This window comes from Vigna umbellata, chromosome 5 (assembly GCF_029865625.1).
Source record: "Vigna umbellata cultivar VRB3 chromosome 5, Vumbellata_1.0, whole genome shotgun sequence".
Taxonomy (NCBI): Eukaryota; Viridiplantae; Streptophyta; class Magnoliopsida; order Fabales; family Fabaceae; genus Vigna; species Vigna umbellata.
This window is the reverse complement of record NC_142169.1, coordinates 22690118-22708960: the sequence shown is the minus strand read 5'-3', so window position 1 is coordinate 22708960 and position 18843 is coordinate 22690118. Positions and strand designations below refer to the sequence as shown.

Here is an 18843-nt window from a genome sequence, read left to right as displayed (position 1 = left end):
TCAACAGACTATAAAAATAACAATATATATTCATGAAAAACTTTCATTGTTAAATATATATTTATTTTGAATTGACTATATTTTGTTTTTTTATTTCTTAGACCATGGATTCTAACATATGATGTCCCCTAGCTTAAGTGGAAACTTAGGCTAAAAGCACTCAATTTGATCTCTCTCTTGTTCTTTGGTGTTTCAAATGAGTAATCTCTCTCTTTTCTTCTTGAGAGTTCCCTTTACTTATAAATGTGCCAACTCCCCTTTATCTTGTTTCGAATAGCTAGTCTCTCTCTTTTTTTCCTGACGAGAGTTCCTTTTACTTATAAATATATCAACTCTCATTTATCTTGTGCCACTTGGGCATTTATCTATCCCATGATCAGGCCGTTACAATTTCTCTCTCGTATCCAAGTATGAATATTAATTAACTAATTTATCCAAGTATGAATATTAATTAACTAATTTATCCAAGTATGAATATTAATTAACTAATTAAGATTTATAAAGTACTGAAACAATTAAATATGTTTTAAAAAACCGCCCATTTTGTCACCTTCAACTTTTAAGTAAAAGGTTTAAGAACTTTTGAGATAAAAATAATTTGTTTAACTAATAACAACTTTTAAATGTTAACTATGTAAATTTAATAATCCTCAAAATTTGAACTCACAATTTAATAATTATAAATAAAATAGTGACATTACATGTCTTGAAAATAGATTAAGAAAAAAAAAAGAGAGAGAATTGAGAATGATTAGGTTTTTTCTTTGTTTAAATTGAAGGATAGACCACTATTTGTGAAGGGAGGGAATGTGCAAATTCTCATACCGAAATCGTGCTAATTAATGAATCAATAAATGGAATAAATAGAAGAAAGTATTGGAAGAGGAAGAGGAGGGAAATGATCCCTCACAAACCGTTTCATCAACCTGCAATTTTCCTTTCCTCCTCGATTCCACCTTTCTTTCATTCCAATCAATGTTTCCTCCTTCACCCCCATACACATGAATTTTCAACATCACATTCTGTAATAGATTCACACCATCATTTCATTTCTCATTTCCATGTTTCAAGGGATTCCCCACCCTGGTGCCTTTCCCTCCTTCAATTTTACATTATTTACCTCCCCAATGTTTTTATGACATTTTTCTCATCAAATTCTGATGTTACATTAATTTTTGCAGTTTCAGGTCCAGATTGATCGATCACCTGCAAAATTTACTACATATGTAGGCTTGTGGTTGAATTGAAGGGATACCCTTTTGATATTTTGGCCTTTCTTTCCCTTATGCATGTTCAGAATCGGACTTTTTTGAGGAAGGGAAAGAAGGCAAAATTCTGAACCAAACTTGTTAAATTTTGTAACTTTTTCCATCATTTAATTGGTTTTTGGTTTTGGTAACAATGAGAAAAAAAGTGACTAATAAGGTCTCTGGTGTTCTTTCCCGCCAAGTTTTGCCTGTTTGTGGCAATCTTTGTGTCTTCTGCCCTGCTCTGAGGGCAAGGTCAAGACAACCTGTTAAGAGGTATAAGAAGCTCATTGCTGATATTTTTCCTCGTAATCAGGTTTGTTGTTTCTGTCTTTTTTTCTTTTCTTCACTTAATTCACCCTTTTCTCTTTAGTTTCATGTCTCCCTATTCATTACATATTGTCATTTCAAGACTAGTTCATTGTCCAACCCATTTATGTTTTTGTAGTTCAAGTTTTGGATACTTGTCTCCACAAAAACAACAAATAGTTCCTCATACACTTTTCCTCGTTGTTGGTGTGAAAATCCTACTAGAGCACATATTGAACAAGCAAATAAATACAAACTTATTTTAATCTTGAATTGAGGTAGTTAAGTAGGCTAGTGAGGTTCAAGGTATGTAAACAATTCAATTCAAGCACAATTAAATATGTAAAATAATGCAAGCTTGATGTATATATACTAAAAGATCCATGCTTACGTGTCAATTAATGGCCTTAGTCTAATTGACTTATTCATTCCTTTTGTGTTCATATTTGTCTCTCAAAATACCTACGACATTGATTTTACTTTTGTTTATGAGATGACAGGAGGAAGGACCAAATGATAGGCAAATAGGAAAACTATGTGATTATGCTGCCAGAAATCCTTTACGCATACCAAAGGTATATGCAACCTTTAAACAAAACGTTCATAAAGTTTAAATGTATTTTATTATATATCTTGCATATATTGATTCTTGTATATGTTCACTGACGTTATATAATTTATCAGATCATGCAGGTCCTTGAGCAAAGATGCTACAAGGAGTTACGAAACGAGAATCTCCATTCAGCCAAAATAGTGATGTGCGTTTACAGGAAATTTTTATTTTCTTGTAAAGAGCAAATGTGAGTTCATATTTCTATCATCTTTACGCTTGTATATAGATGGATCATGTCTGTTATAATATATCAGAAGTTTTTGGTTTATCATGTATATGTGTTAGAATCAATTCATAGTAATATTTTGAATACATAGTTGTGAACTTATTTTTCATAGTTGTGAACTTATTTTTCTTTGTTGACACAGACCATTGTTTGCGAATAGCTTGCTAAGTATTATTCACACGCTACTAGATCAATCACGTCAAGATGAAATGATAATTATAGGATGTCAAGTTTTGTTTGATTTTGTAAATAATCAGGTTGGTTTTTATTGTTTCTTCTACAATTACAAGTCTTAAGTTCAATAATTTGAAAATTATAATTCGATTTTCATTTCTTGTATCCTTAAGAGTTTTGACTAGAAAAACATATATGTAAGGCTATATATACGTTTATGAAATTTGCAGAATGATGGAAGCTACCTATTCAACTTAGAAGCTGTTATCCCAAAACTTTGTCTATTAGCCCAAGAAACAGGGGATGATGAAAGGGCAAGAATCAGTCGTTCAACTGGTTTGAAAGCACTTTCAGCAATGGTATTTATTTAATAATAATTTCACCACTGTTTTTATTATTAACTCCTTTATCGAATAATTTAATTCTAGTATTTTCATCCACCTTTTTATAATGGGGTAGTTGCAATTTTGCTTTATAACTATTCCACATTCCAAATAAGTTCATGTTATCTTTGTATTTTAACTTCGATGATCCAATAGTTGCTTTAAATTTACCTTAGTCCTAAGTTAATTCCTACTGTGAATCTAAAAAGTGTTTTTTTTTTTATATTTTTAGAACTAATTTTATGGTCAATTGACATGTTTGCTTACCAGTGTAGTTCACAATTTTATTTTATTTTTATATTTTTCGTGATCATTAAAAGCTCTTATATAATCTGGGTTTCATATTGTGACTTAAATTGACTGTGATAAGTATTTGTTTCTTTTTGAATGGAATTGATTTATTTCTGTGGTATTTCCCTTTTTTTCAGTAATTTCTCTCCTTTCTTCAATTTTAGCATAATTTATACACACATCCTATTGAATTAAATGACTATTTTGCTTTATAGGTTCGATTTATGGGTGAAAATTCTCACATGTCGGTTGAATTTGATAACGTAAGTAAACTTTTACTTTTCAATGTTATGAGTACTTAGTTTTGTAATATTTGCGGATATATAATGTTTAGCCTGCATCATGCACGTGCTCGCTGCCATCTTATGCAAAATTACATTTTGTATGCACACACTCTCTAAATCTTTATAAGATTAATTTGCAAAGAAATGTTGGTAATAAACCTAGTGTTAGCCAACATTTTAAATTGAATTTTTATACCATTTTTCTACTATGTTGGAGTTAAAAAGAGTAACAGTTTATTACAATAATTTGCATTATTATATGTTCATTACTAATGACTGTATTCTTATATGTTATCTATATGGGTATTAATATATTAAAATTTTCAATCTATTTATTGTAGATCGTTTGTGTTGTCTTGGAAAATTATGAAATTCCCAAGGACAATTTATCAAATACTGATGATGATGAGGAAAAAGGAGTGGAGAATACGTGGGTCGAAGATGTGATGGTCGATGAGGATGAAAACTCTCCTTTGCATGATGTCAAAACGAGGAACCCTTCGTGGACGAAAGTTGTTAACGATAAAGGCGAATTGATTGTAGCCATGTAATTATTTTTATAATAGTAAATATTGGCAATAAATTTATGCTATCTTGCACTTATCTCATTGGCTTAACATTCGTAAATTCACACAGGGAAGATGACAAGAATCCCGCTTTTTGGTCTGGGGTTTGTTTGCATAATATGGCCAACTTAGCCAAGGAGGGAACTACTATACGTCGTGTGATGGAATCTATATTCCGGTACTTCGATAATGGAAACTTATGGTCTATAGACCATGGCCTTGCCATTTCTGTTTTGAAGGATATATTATTTTTGATGGATGATTCGGGTAGACTTACTTATTTCATGTTACACTTCCCTTGTATCGTATGATGTTTTGTTGATTGTTACTACTTTTTATGTTTTCTCTTTCATTTTGTCTGCATCTTGTTGCAGAGAAAAACACACATGTGTTGCTATCAATGTTAATTAAACACATGGATCATAAAACTGTCCTTAAAGAACCTCATATGCAACTTGACATTGTCGAGGTCACCACTTCACTTTCCCGATATGCAAAGGTCCAACCTTCTGTATCAATAATTGGTGCAGTGAGTGATATGATGAGACATTTGCGGAGGTGCATACATTGTTCCTTAGATGAGTCAAAGATGTCCCCCGATGAAATAAACTGGCATAAGAATTTCAGAAGAATTGTGGATAAGTGCCTTGTAAAGTTGTCAAATAAGGTACACCAATTTTTACAGTTTTCATTCAAGTTTATACTTAAACTTCACATGACAGCTGAACTGGAAATGTTTTGAATGACTAATATGTATGATTTTTGTTGCCATTAAAACGTGGTTGAAGTTATAATATATGTAGTTGTACACAGTATTACATTTATCATAAAAAGTAAAGGAAGAGATCTAACCTTCTTCTACTCATGAATAGGTTGGAGAAGCAGAGCCAATTCTTGATGTTATGGCTGTGATGTTAGAGAACATCTCAGTTACCACATCAAACTCTAGAAACACAATCCATGCTGTAAATAGAACTGCTCAAATTGTAGCCTCCTTACCTTATAAGTCGAATCAGAATAAGGCAAGTAGTGGATATTCTCGGTGTTGGTCTTTCTTCTATGATTCATTGCTTTGATTTTTATGGATAAATTTGCTTATAAAACCTTAATTTACATCCCAGGCATTCCCTGAGACCTTGCTTCATCAATTGCTCCTGGCTATGGTCCATCCAGATCATGAAACACGAGCCGTAGCTCATCGTATCTTTTCTGTTATTCTTGTGCCAGCCTCTATACTTCCTGGTCGGAGCTTGTCGATTTCTGACCGCAAGCCATCAAGTGTTCCACGAACTCTCTCACGAGCAGTCTCTGTTTTCTCTTCTTCAGCCGTCTTATTTGAGAAGTTAAGACTGGAGAAAGGTTCAAGTGAAAAATCAATTCAGTATAAAGAAAACAATTCTGGAGAGGTTGACTCAACTAATAGCAATGGTGGGATCGTAAACAAGTTAAAGTCAATGCATAATCGGGTGAATAGCATAAATAATCCTCCCCTACAATTCGAAGTTGATGAAATTGCTGCAAAAAATGATGATAAAAACTCGGTGAGTCTCACATTGATTAGTTTTCACTAATGATTTCATTATTGGAAACATAGTAGTTAGATGATTAATTCTCACATTTCCAATATGGGTGAATACAAACTCCCACTCAAACCACTATGTGCTTTTCTTAAATTATCTTGAGATTGAAGTTATCAGGGTTAACAGTGTTGATCAATTTTTCACTTGTATATAGATGGTTGCTGCTCTTAAGCTGAGTAGGGTTCAGATAAATCGATTACTATCATCAATTTGGGTACAATCTATATCTCCTACAAATGTGCCTGCAAATTATGAAGCCATTGCTTATTCATACACTTTGGTGCTGCTTGTTTCACGAGAAAAGGTGATGATTAGATTCTTGATATTGTTTTCTTTCTTGGTATAATTTACTTTTTTTTAAGGGGTCCTCTTTTTATGATGTTTTGTGCTTTTTTTCCCCTTTTATTCATGAAAATGTGCATTTACATCATTATTTTTTATTCATATTTAAGTTTTTGAATGTTTCAATCCTCGAAGCACATGGAAAAAGTAGGGAAATGGATAAAAATAAAGATGGAGAATTTGGAATAAAATGTTCCATTACATGGATTAGTTATTGATGGCGTTAAATTAAGCTCCTATTTGTGGTCTGCATCTTTGATGTAATATCATCAATTATGTTACACTTTACTTTATTCATCTATTGTCTACAATTATTTATATGTCCATAACAACTGTATTGTGATGTCTATTTTTCATATTATATTTGTGAATTTATTATGGAATGTTAAGGTCCACCATGTAACCTAAAGTCGTAAACTATTCACCCAAAGATATAATATGTATGTTAGCATTGCTTTAGGATCTTACCATTAAAATGGAGAAATGGTCAAGGTTGTTTAGAGTATTTTCATTCTTTCGTTTTAATGAACGGGACTTTCTTTTCCTTCAAAATTATTTTCCAAAATTACTTTGCCTTTTGCAGAATTCATATCATGAGTTACTGGTTCGAAGTTTTCAACTTGCTTTTTCTTTATGGAATATTTCTCTAAAGGAAGGTGAGTTATTCATATTATAGTTAAATTTGATACATCCGATATATTTATATTGGACAACAAAATCATTCTTCTTTTCTATTACTAAAACTATATATTATACTCACACTTACAATTGATCATTAAGTGGTACTGTGCTTCTAATAAACATTAGCCAATAATTTGTATACTATAAAAAGGCTTGGAAATTGTAGTTTGGTGAGGAGTCTTCGAAACAAAAGTACCATATGGTCGTTCATTTTATTAGAAAGCAAACACATTTTATTACCTTTGTTGTTGAAATGTTAGTTCTTTCAGCTCTTAGTTCCTAATTTATATTGTAGGGTCATTACCACCATCTCGTCGAAGATCACTCTTTACTCTGGCTACTTCAATGATTGTGTTTTCTTCAAAAGAATACAACATTGACCGTCTTGTCAAAAGTGCCAAAGGAGTGCTTTTGGATAAAAAGGTAGTGTCCAAACAAAAGTTTTCCGACGCCTTACCTTATTATTTGTAAATGTTTTCACCATATAACCTTTAATGTTTTCATCAACTGAATTCAGATTGATCCTTACCTTCAATTAGTTGAAGATTATAAGTTGCAAGTTGTCAACTTTCCACCAGAAAGTCTAACCATCATCTATGGATCTAAAGAAGACGATGATAGGGCCACACAAACGCTTTCCGAGTTATTGGGTTCTATTAACGAAACACGAGAAATCTTTGCTTCTGAAATCATTAAGTGCTTGGAGATGTTTGCAAAAGTAAAACTTTCACTTGTGTTTAGGACTGTCAATAGATAAAAATAGTTGAATTTCTGGACATGATGAACCTTTATCATTTATGCAGGCCGAATTATCTTCAATTAAGGAACAACTGCTGGAAGACTTTGCACCGAATGCTATAAGTGAACTTGGATCTCAATTAACAGTGAATATGGCCACAACGGTGACTTAAATGAATTTCTTTTTGGAGTTAATAAACTTATGTACGTTCCTAATTACGATTGACAGTTAATTTCACAACTTACAGGGTGCTTTAATGGCTGACGACTTCACTTTTGAACCATTTGAAAGTCAAACTAAACTAAATCGTGCTTTATCCGTAGAGGCCCCTAGTCTTCTAAGTGCTAATCAACTTATAGACCTAGTACGTGACCCCTTCTTTATTGTTGTACATTTTCTGTGTTCTTTGTATTGTGTTTTAAGTTCTTCTATTAATTACACAAAAAATTGGCGTTTCACTTTGAATGTAGGCTTCGGAAACACCTAATCCAGCTGGGAGGATTTCTGTATCAAACGCATCTTTCATGCCATACAATGATATGGCTGATAAGTGCGAGGTGCTTTTGATGGAAAAGCATAGGATGTCTAGATTGATGAGTGCCCAACAAAAGCAAGATAGTTTAGAGGACTCTCTTCTGATGAATCAAGATAACGCATTTAAAAACATGGAATCCTCTAACCAAATGGATTTCCAGAAGGTAGTTAAACTTTCATGCTTACATTCAATAACTACGTATGCTTGTTTTTGTTTTTACCTAACAAAGGTTTATTATATTATCTGCATAAAAATGTATGGTTGTACATCAACTGTATGACATTATAAATGTACCTTGAAAATAGGCTTACCCTTCATATACACATACATTTGAAATGCAGGTGGGCATTCCTCCCTTTGACGATAATGTTGGTGTGGATTTATACAGAGGAACTTCTGGTGCTCTTCCAATGTTGTGTGCAACTGAATATCAAACACATCCTCATTCTTTCCAACTTCCAGCAGCAAGCCCCTATGATAACTTTCTAAAAGCTGCTGGTTGTTGATCTTGTAGTTATGCTAAATTACACACTTTACAAGCTAGTAAAAAATTCATGATGAAGGAAGTGAGCAGTGGATCACAAAGGGAAGGTTTTTAATAAGAACTTTACTGGTGGACAAGGCAAAGATATATCAAGAAATATTAGTATTCTTATTCTGATCATATGTTCAATTTTGATACATGATTCTGTATAAACTTTCTTTATTGATTGGTATGTTGTCGACTTAGGCTTCATACTAAGCAGCCCTTGTAAAATGCTGAGTATAATTTCAGTCTGCATTTTGTGTTCACTATGATCTAATGTTTACTGCTAGATTGGATAAACTTATTCATGAGCATATGTAGAATTAGAAGAAAAAAAAGTTGTGTAATTTAAAATTAATTCATAAACGAAACCATTTATAAAAATGATTTTCGATTAGATTTTTTTCAATCTGATTTATACCTAATGAATACATTAATTTTAGTTTAGGAGGATGATTCCTTTTTTCATTTTTTTTTATTTTCTATATTTTAAAAATCTTTTATAAAGAAGTTGATAGAAATCAACTGGTATAGAAGTTAAATACTGAATTTAATTCACTGGTTTTCCTATTTCTCTCTGTCTCCATAACTACCTTAAAAACAGTTATGCTTACCCTCTAACCAACATTAAAACTACCAACTAATTAAACAAACTGTCAACAATTATTACAACAACTATCTTATTTTCTGCAAACCCTGTAGATCATTAAAATTGGTTTCTTTTCTTATAGTACTTACTTATAATAAGATGTAATATAAGTTTCCTCCAAACAAACTTTATATTAAAACAAGATTTTAATTGAATACATATACCAACACTTTTTTCCTCTAATGTTGATATTGGATTATGACTAAAATAAATATCTTTCCCCACGATATTGTGCTTTATAAAAGTGAATTGCAAGAAAGGATATTGTAACAATTTGAGTTATTGTAACAATTTGAGTTATGTTCAAAGAATTGTACAAAAAAAGTTATGTTAATAGAATTGCAAAGATTAAGTTTAGTTAATTTTGGTTGGAAACTGAATCATAAATTGAAATTAATTAACTGTGTTTGTCACTGTAGTAATAGTAATGGGAGTTGAGTGACTGTTCTTCACTACTAGTTAAATTAAAGATATAATATGAAATAACGTTAAAACATAATAATGAATGCTCATTTATTTAGTTTTTTTTTATGATTTGTTGATTTTAACTGATCATTTAGCTCCATATTGTTAATAAATGTTGTTGGCTAAAATATGATTGCAAGCATAATAAGAATGTGGAAGGCACAAAATAAGGTTTAAGAAATAATAATCCATAGTAGATCCACAAAAAGTTAAAATATAAAACACATCTAATTTGATTTCCTGAAAACTTACTTTCAGAATATATATTTTGAAATTTAAATTTAAATATTTCGGAAAAATAATATTTAAAAAAATATATTAATAAATTTGGAAGGTAAATATAAATATCAACTGACGTTGAAAATAGTTTGGGCCGTAGAATAATGGGCCGAGTTGGTAAAGTAGCCCAGCCCATATATGTAGTGAATGGAGAAAGTGAAGTAGAAGCGTTCTTGTTTCTCTTCTTCCATTTCGTTCTTTCGCTCAATAGATCTCGAGCTTCAGGTACGAACCCTAGACTTCTTCTTTTACCTTTTCGATTTCATGCCTCGCATGAATTTATCTCAAATGTCTTATTTTTTCTCGTTTAATTATCCTCTTGGCTGGGTCGATTATCTGAAGATTCAATAGACTCCAATTAGGACCGGATGTAACTTCTTTTTTTCCAACTTTTAAGTTTTTATTACTTGATTCAACCAATACATGGCACGATTAGGGATGTGTTGCTTTTACCAAATTTACATTTTTAGTGCAAATTTGATTTCAATTCCACAATTTCCCCTTGAAATTTGCCTAATCTTCTGTAAACTGGTTTCTGTGAGAATGCCTTACCTTTTCTATGCTCAGTGGTTCCAATGAAGAAGCCTGTTTGCTTTCTCGTGATGGACTTTATAGTGTAAAATGTCTTTTACATAATCGCCTAACCTTTAGGCTTATTAATATTTTGGATGATAAGTCTTAAAAGTGTTCCCACATGCAATATAAAGGTTTTGTTCTTACAACTTTCGGTTGATGTATCATTCCATATGATTTGACTCCTCACGGTTTCTGTTTTCTTCAGTTTGTCATGTTAATCTATTCAACCATCACTTGAAGCTAGCATTTTGTGGGTTGCTATCTAATATCCTTGAGTCTCGAGTTGTTCGTTTGTTTTGTTAATCTATACAACAATCTCCTTAAGCTAGCATTTTGTATTTGTTTATATTTGTTATTGAGGGTTGCAGTCTAATATCAGAGTCTCGAGTTGTTAGGCTGTTTAGCATTTAAACAGCATGTAGTTTTTGTCAAAGGGATTTCCGCTTTGTAAGATTTTGGGAATGTAGTTGCTTTACCACTTTAACCAACACGATTTCATTCATTCTTTTGGTGCCTGTGTAGTTTAGTGTGAAATTCCACCTTGATTGTATTTTGCAATTTATTGTGTCGTACCATCTGTTTAATTGGATAGGAGTTGTCTCTGCCATTCATGTAGCCGTTTTCTTTCGATTTTGAATTTTGATTTATTTATTCTTTTGTTTTTTAGCGTATTCTGCAGTCATGTCAACCAAGTATATCGTTTCTGCTATTCTTGGATCGTTTGGAATTGCATGGGTTTGTGATTATTATGTTTCAGAAAAAAAGATATTTGGAGGTGAGTAGAGTCTTCCACCTGAAACAATTTGCTTTCTGGCTTTGTTTTTACAGTGTGTAACTCCCCTAACTGATTTCTTCAGGTAGTACCCCTGGCACTATTACAAACAAAGAGTGGGAGGAAGAGACTGACAAAAAATTTCAGGCATGGCCTCGTACGGCTGGTCCACCAGTTGTGATGAATCCCGTAACTCGCCAAAATTTTGTCGTCAAGTCTCGTTCTGAGTGATAAATTTTTGTTCATGAATTTTGAGTTAATTGGTGCACCTTGATCATGGGATATGTTTCCATAAATGATGGTCATATGTTTGAGGTAAAACTCCTCCAGTTCAATTAGTGTTTCTATGTTTTAACGTAAATGTTTACTTGCTTAATAAAAGGTTGTTTAAACAAAATGGATTGATTAATGCATATTCTTGTATTCAAATTCTCTGTTTAGTCTCTACCTTGCTATGAATGTGAATCAATGCGTGAAAATTATGTTTAGCAGAGGTATTCTAAAAAATATTACTAGTGGTATATGCTACTATCGGGTGCATTTAGCCAGTGTCATTCGGTGAGAGCAATCAACTTTGGATTGTTTCCCCTTGCTTTAAAATTACAAGTGCGGTGTTGAACGTATGGTGGTTGATTGAATTTTTCCATGCGAATTGATTGGTTTGCATCATGGTCCATTATCAGTAATTTGTGAATCTCTCACCAAATCCGAGTGAGGGTGTTCTAAGAGCAAGTTTTAGCTTTATTCAGCGGTAAAACAACACGCAGAAAACTCATTCTTAATATTGTGTGGAAAGAAAATTGCTGATTTACTTAATTTCTGCTCTTTTTGGTGGCTTTTAGAATTTATTGTTGGGTGGCAGCTGGAGAACCTCGTCCTTTGACTTGACGAGATGTGATAGTGTTTGGGAGGAAAAAAATTGGATGAGTTGTGAATTGAAATTGTTTCTTAAGAAATGAAAGAGGCTTGTTTTAAGAAAATTCGGGGCTTGTATCCAGGAGAATGCAATACTGATTACAATTTTCAATGATCTAAAAGAATATTTAACAAAATGTATAAGTCGTTGGTTTTGTAATCATGACCGTTATTGCAGTTTATTCTCTAAAAGTGCATTTCCCGAATTTAGAGTAGCCAAATTAATTATGCAAAATTGGGAATGGATTATGAATAATTGGAAAACAAATTATTTGATGAACCAGCCATTGATAATTTGACTAGTGGTGGACAAGCTGGTTGGTTGGACAAATAAAGTTATCTCTAAATTTCTTGCTGATTTAAAAGGGAACTGAATGTAAAATTGAGTCATTGGTTTAGGGGAAATAAAAATATATATTATGTTGACGTTTAAATTAATTGATTTGAAGAGACTAATAATCAATTATGAAAAATTATTCACAATGGATTATAATTGGGAAAATAAATGTTTTTCGTAATAAAATAATATTTACAATTGATTATCATTGATAGTAAAAATAAGCTTATTGTTAAATTTCTTTCTTGATCTATTGAGAAATCGTGTGTTGCGGGATTTGTATGTTTATTTCTCTTCACTTATATTTTCCATTCCTCCTTTCGATAAATGTCATTAAAATTTGGCACAATCATATGTTAACCCAATTTTTTTTATAACATCAAAAGAAAACACGTGCCATTTTTATTTATTTTTAAAATACATCAATATAATAATAAATAAATAATGAATTTTTAAAAAAAATAACATGTGTATTGGTTCAAAATATTATCAAAAAAATTGTGTTAAAATATTTTTTTCTAAACTTTGTTTTTACCCGAGTGATATTACACTAACTTTATCTTATTTGTAGTTTGACAACTGAAGTAAACAAAAACAAGTATCTAAAATTCAATATTATCTCACAACTCAAATATAAGGAAAACAGTCCAAAGAATTAAATATAGACAAATTTCAATCCTCTAAACCTTATTTATTCTACTATTTTAAAACTACTTTTATTTTTAGATCAAACGTAATTCTTAAAAATATAATTTTCCGACATCTTAAAAGTAAAAATATATCTTTTATTATATATAGAAACAAGATAAATTTAACTACAATTCTTAATTAGCATTAAAGTAATTTATTTTACATATAAATTAAGTCCAAATTTATATAAGTTTACTCGAATTACATATTCACACTCGGACACGTGCAATGCGAAAATCATGTCACTTTGTATCAAACACCATGGTGCTTCTGGGTGGACATGCGTATGTATAATATAGGAAGAATGGAAACCAAACATGCCGTTGAAGTTCATTAATTTAGGTTTAAATAAATTTTTTTAAGTGTTGATTTGTATTTTAAATATTCAATAAATCCTTTTTCCAAATAAAATACCTAATAACTTGTACTTTTTTGGTTTAAGTTCATAAAAAATGTATTTGAATTTTATTTTTATTATCATATTGACTCTTGTAATAGATTCCTTGGTTTTTTATATATGTGCTCTTTCAATTTAATTTTTTATCATAGAAATTTATATATATTTTTCATATTTTTATTATTATAGGTAATAAAAGAAATTTAATAAACGTAATTTTCAATTATTCAAAATCTCAATTTACAAGTTTCAACTTTATAATATACACATCAGTAGTAGAAGGAAAAAGCTGATAACAAATATTTATATTAAAACATTTAATTTATTAAGTACCTAATATATGCTTTCTTTTATTAAAATTAATCATAGAGAAACTAAAATTTATTAACATTTTATTTAAAATCAAACTAAGAGACGGCCACACAAATATACTCGTAAATTAGTGTTGATCTTTGAATCAAGCTTCTTTCGCAATCCAAATGAGTGATATATATCCACATCAAGGTATCATGGTCCTACCAAACAAAAACCTGTTCATTATCTATACACCAAAAGGAGATCACTAAAGGTACATATGCCACAGAAGACAGCGACCATAGTAGAAAGATGACATGTATCTTAAGATTTTTAATTATGCAGTGAATACTTTGAAAAGGAAAATGTGAGGTCACACTATGTAACACATCAGAAATGAATTTTCAACTTATGTTTTAAGTAAGTTTAAAAATATAATTTATAGTAATATTTTGGACAATGAAAGGTTTAGTTATGTATGTCAAAAGTGGTAAAACATATCCAGCAGAATGTGCTGCATGTGGACAATTCAGTTGTATAGTCTGTGATCTCAAAAAAAGTAAACTAAAGATTCTCAGTTTCAATGGGAACAGATTGATTGATAGGTGAGATCTCCCAAATGAGTAAATACAATATGAAAACTGTGATTAGATTATATGCAAGAGGAACTGATATATCTTGTTTCAAAGTCCTTGCATTTATCCTCCCTCAACCTAACCATACTGTCCAACTCAAATAGATAAGCTAGCTGCCATTTTACAACTAACCCTTTGGACAACCTAGAAAGGTGAAGTTCTATCAATGCCTGAATTTACTTTCACACCACCTTCACCATCTGAAGTAACTCCTCATACAAGTCTACTATTTAATGTTGTTGTATTACTCATCAGTTCCTCTGTATCCATGAGATTTTGCATACATCAAATCTTCAACGACATAGACTACAGCACAGAATAGAATACTTGAGTAGCTTGCTGTTCTCAGTTTTGCTTTATTTCCCGTAGCATTTCCACTACATTCTTCATTTTCGGTCGTTTGGCTGGTGTGTTGTCGGTGCACAGCAATGCAACCTTCAAAGCAGCAAGCATTTCTTTCCTCCAGCTAAAGGAAACTGTGCTAAGCCTGGCATCCAATATCTGCTCTGGAGTTTCTCCTCTCACTGGAGCACTGTGAACCCATTTCACCAAATCTACACCTTCACCAAAATCCTCATCAACTGGTAATCTGGTTGTGAGGATCTCCAACAGAACAACACCGTAGCTATAAACATTTCCTGGTGCTGTCACTTGCATGGTATATGCATATTCTGCATTGCAGATGAAATGTAACATGAAGCATGCTAAACACAACAAAAGTAGTAGAATTTAATTTGTATGTAATTTAATTAACCTCACAAACCAATTATAAATCATCATTACATTCACATGAATTTTAATGTAATATTGTCAAAATAATTAACTATGTGTAAAGAGATGATAATGCAAAGACTATATACTGTAAAAGTTAATAGGGTGAATAGATGGGAGAATTGCATGTCAGAAAGTAGCATACCTGGAGGTATGTAACCGAAGGAACCAGCAACTGCACTAATACTTGCAGTGCCTTTGGTTGGATCCAGAAGTTTTGAAATCTCTATCTCCCCAACTAATGGTTTGAAATTTGCATCCAAGAGAACATTGCCAGAAGAAATATCAAGATGGATGATTGCCACATGATGAAGGAAAGCCAAACCTTCTGCCACGCCAATGGCAATGGACAATCTAGAGGGCCAGTCAGGTTGATATTCAGCTTTCCGGGTAGATTCATGGAGAAGTTGAGCCAGTGTTCCGTTTGGAAAATAATGATGCAAGAGAAGAGCAACATCTTCATAAATAACATAGCCAATGGGACGCACGAGATTATCATGACAAACTTTGCTCAGTCTTTCAAGTTCTCTAATCATCTTGTTCTGGTGGTGGATAATAGTCTTGTCTACAGACTTCAATCTCCTAACAGATAAAACCACCCCAGAAGGCATGATTGCCTTGTAAACTGTGCTGAAAGTCCCGCTGCTGAGCTTATTAGAGTCTTTCAGAGTTGCTTTAACAACAGCATCAAGGTCTACTGCTTGCTTGAGATTATCAACAAAAACAGTCCCTGCAATTATAGTTGGGTTGTCGTTGATGCTCTCATCAACAATCTCAGCATCTTTGGCTACTTTTTCTTGCCTCTCTCTGATCATAAACAGCAAGACAACTATAGTTACTGACATAAAAACAGCCAAACCAGAACCAATTACAGCTAGTATGATTCTGTAAGAAACCCGATGATGGTAAGCCTTGTGATCATCATAAAGGGTTCCACATGAAGGATTTATAGGCTCTCCACAAAGTCCTTTGTTGCCCAAAAAACTTGAACTAGGACTCTTCTGGAATGGTACAAATGTTGGTACCAGGCCTGCTAACAGATTATTTGAGAAGTTCACCTCTATCAAGCTCAACATTCCCTTAAGTTCAGGTGGGATATTACCCGATATTCGATTGTTTGAAACATCCAGTGAAACAAGTTTGTCCAGTTTTCCCAATTCAGGGGGCAGAAGTCCATGAAGATGATTGAAGCTCAAATTTAAAGCTATTTGTAAGTTCCTGATGCGCCCAATCTCAGGAGGAATAGTTCCAGTCAAAATATTACTGCCCAATTGTAATTCAAGAAGTTTTGCACAATTACCAATTTCATGGGGGATCTCTCCTCTTATGAAATTCTGATCCAACAGCAAGTACTGCAACCGGGTGATATTGCAGATTTCATTTGGTATTGTCCCATTGAATCTGTTGTTGCTAATATCAAGCTTGTTAAGATTTTTGCAACTCAGAATTGATATTGGAATATCGCCAAATAGGCTATTTCCAGAAAGAATTAATTCCTGAAGATTCATAAGTTGTCCAAAGTCTTGTGGAATTGTTCCAGTAAATCCATTTGAAGCCAAATTCAAGAGAGTAAGATTAGAACACTGAGAAAATTCTGCCACCACCTCACCAGAAAGATTATTATTATCAGCTTCAAAGTAGGTTAGGCTACTAAGATTTCCAATGGTCTTAGGAATGGTACCTACTAGATGGTTGTTTCCAATTCGAACGCTGGAAAGGGCTTTGCAATTCCCAATTTCCTCAGGAAGTTCGCCACTAAAATTATTCTGGGTGAGAACCAGAACTTCCAGCTTCCCTGGAACAAAAATGCTAGCTGGTATTGGACCTTCAAGCTGGTTAGAGTGCAAGTTAAGTATTTGAAGCTCAGAAATTGAGCCTAGATCATCTGGAATCCTGCCATCTAAACGGTTCTCATAAGCAGTGAAAAGCCTCAGATTAGTTAAATTTCCCACCCAGGAAGGTATAAGACCACTCAAATGATTACTAGAAATTTGAAAATCTTGCAATTTCTCTAAGCCCTGAAGTTCCATTGGTATTTCTCCCTCAAGCACATTATTGGAAAGGTTCAATGATTTGAGGTTTCTGAGACCACCCAACTGAGGTGGAATTGAACCTTGGATCTTATTTGAAGACAAATCCAAAACTTCAAGATCAGATAAATTTCCAAAAGCAGGAGGAATGAATCCATCAAAGTTATTATTTGAAAGATCAAGCCGCTTCAATGCTTTGAGCTCAGACATTAAAGTTACATTACCTCGAAGATTCCGATGAGACAGATCCAAGCTCTCCACCATTGAGTGGTTACCACAGTTGACACCCTGCCAAGTGCAGTAATCTGAGTTGTTGGCATCCCCCCATCCAGGGACCCTAAGCTCTTGGTTGATGGCCTGTAATATAGCTTGCTCCTGAAGCTCAGCACCAACAAGCTCAAAACATGACATGCACCAAGCTAGCAGAATGTGTAACAAGCATAGAGCTTCCATCACTGTACACCGTTCTCTGCTGAAGTGAAGTGTAAGTGCTCCCACTCCACTCAACAGTGCTTTTCTCCAAGAGGCAAAATCGTTATCAAAACTCTACCAAACACTGTACCACAGCATTAACAACTCTTGTCTCTTGTTCTTTTCACCATAAAAGTCCACCTTTCCTTCACGATGAATTTTCCCTTTTCTTGAACGTGAGGATTTGGAATCTAGTATCCCCTCAGCTGCTGCTTGCTTGCACCGCTTCAAGGGAAAAACCTTTATAAGCTTTCACCAACCCTGAAATGAAGTAAATAACCCCATAAACATATCAACATCTAGGAGAAAACCCATTTGAGATTTGAGAATAATGAAAAACAGTGCTGCCATTAAAGTCCTGCTATTACCCAGTTCCAGAAAAAAAAAATTGGAGAAAAAAAAAAGAGAGAAAGCTTTCACTTTCAGTTGAAAGAAACCAAGAAGGATAAATAAAAGAGACAAAAGGGGAAGCATTATGAACCGTGGGTTGCATATGAAACATTGCCATACTTGGTAGCAGAAGAAAACATGAACTGCAGAGGTAACAGAGAAAGTGACTACAGCGGTGCAGAGGAAAACTCCTTCAATCTTGAGTGAACAGTGAGTGATGAAATGGGTGAAGGAGCTAAGAGAGAAAGAGTTCAATGCTTTATCGCAGGGTTCACGGACCAGGTGTTTTCTAATGTCTCAGAGAGAGAGAGAGAGAGAGAGAGAGAGAGAGAGAAACGGGAATGAAATTCTTTGCCATGTAGATGTAGGCATCACGAGAAATGGGCAGTCATCACTGAATGAAAGCTGCATAAAACTCCTGTCTCATTGCATGTGGGGCACACTTTAACACAGCGTTCTCTGTTTGGGACGGAGCATAATTGGGCGCCATCAATTCTCATCCTCAAAAATCAAATCTTTATTTTCTAATGTTCTACTTTCTATTGGTGAAAAATGAAAAGCAAATAAAAAAAAATACCCCAAATGAAAATCTAAATAGGAAAATGCATTTTTCATTGATAAACTAAACTTTAGCCCTCCCTTCACTCTGCATGATATTGATGCCAAATAGCGAACA

The 18843-nt window shown here is 33.1% G+C and overlaps 3 protein-coding genes across 4 annotated transcripts; 2 read left to right on the top strand and 1 right to left on the bottom strand.

Moving 5' to 3' along the window:
- The first annotated feature begins 808 nt into the window (after window positions 1-808).
- Window positions 809-8762, top strand: LOC124846344 (protein SEMI-ROLLED LEAF 2-like). The gene is made up of 20 exons (XM_088114968.1): window positions 809-1086; window positions 1182-1563; window positions 2057-2131; window positions 2241-2356; window positions 2538-2652; window positions 2800-2928; window positions 3459-3506; window positions 3869-4074; window positions 4164-4360; window positions 4468-4760; window positions 4966-5115; window positions 5215-5634; window positions 5828-5977; window positions 6599-6671; window positions 6992-7119; window positions 7214-7414; window positions 7500-7598; window positions 7683-7799; window positions 7906-8133; window positions 8312-8762. Exons 2-20 carry the CDS (start codon window positions 1402-1404, stop codon window positions 8474-8476), a joined length of 3072 nt encoding a protein of 1023 aa, XP_087971094.1. The 5' UTR covers window positions 809-1086; window positions 1182-1401; the 3' UTR covers window positions 8477-8762.
- Window positions 8763-10046: 1284 nt separating this feature from the next.
- Window positions 10047-11666, top strand: LOC124846343 (uncharacterized). Its single transcript, XM_047323581.2, has 3 exons — window positions 10047-10114; window positions 11133-11240; window positions 11323-11666. The coding sequence occupies exons 2-3, from the start codon at window positions 11147-11149 to the stop codon at window positions 11466-11468; spliced, it is 240 nt and encodes a 79-aa protein (XP_047179537.2). The 5' UTR covers window positions 10047-10114; window positions 11133-11146; the 3' UTR covers window positions 11469-11666.
- Window positions 11667-14441: 2775 nt separating this feature from the next.
- On the bottom strand, window positions 14442-18574 carry LOC124846337 (Leucine-rich repeat protein kinase family protein). 2 transcript variants are annotated; one of them, XM_047323574.2, is made up of 3 exons: window positions 18259-18574; window positions 15422-18038; window positions 14442-15176 (listed from the first exon to the last, which is right to left on the bottom strand). In XM_047323574.2, the coding sequence occupies exons 2-3, from the start codon at window positions 17757-17759 to the stop codon at window positions 14851-14853; spliced, it is 2664 nt and encodes an 887-aa protein (XP_047179530.1). In that variant the 5' UTR covers window positions 17760-18038; window positions 18259-18574; the 3' UTR covers window positions 14442-14850. The 2 variants fall into 2 exon arrangements, with proteins under 2 accessions (XP_047179530.1, XP_047179529.1); XM_047323573.2 differs by having other exon boundaries at window positions 18288-18574.
- Between the last annotated feature and the right edge of the window lie 269 nt (window positions 18575-18843).

Coding starts and splice junctions, on each gene's coding strand:
- LOC124846344 (XM_088114968.1), top strand. CDS start 1,402: ATGAGAAAAAAAGTGACTAATAAGGTCTCTGGTGTTCTTTCCCGCCAA. Junction 2,653..2,799: donor TTGATTTTGTAAATAATCAG/GTTGGTTTTTAT, acceptor TGAAATTTGCAG/AATGATGGAAGCTACCTATT. Junction 5,978..6,598: donor TGCTTGTTTCACGAGAAAAG/GTGATGATTAGA, acceptor TGCCTTTTGCAG/AATTCATATCATGAGTTACT.
- LOC124846343 (XM_047323581.2), top strand. CDS start 11,147: ATGTCAACCAAGTATATCGTTTCTGCTATTCTTGGATCGTTTGGAATT. Junction 11,241..11,322: donor AGAAAAAAAGATATTTGGAG/GTGAGTAGAGTC, acceptor TGATTTCTTCAG/GTAGTACCCCTGGCACTATT.
- LOC124846337 (XM_047323574.2), bottom strand. CDS start 17,759: ATGGAAGCTCTATGCTTGTTACACATTCTGCTAGCTTGGTGCATGTCA. Junction 15,177..15,421: donor CTTCGGTTACATACCTCCAG/GTATGCTACTTT, acceptor TCTGCAATGCAG/AATATGCATATACCATGCAA.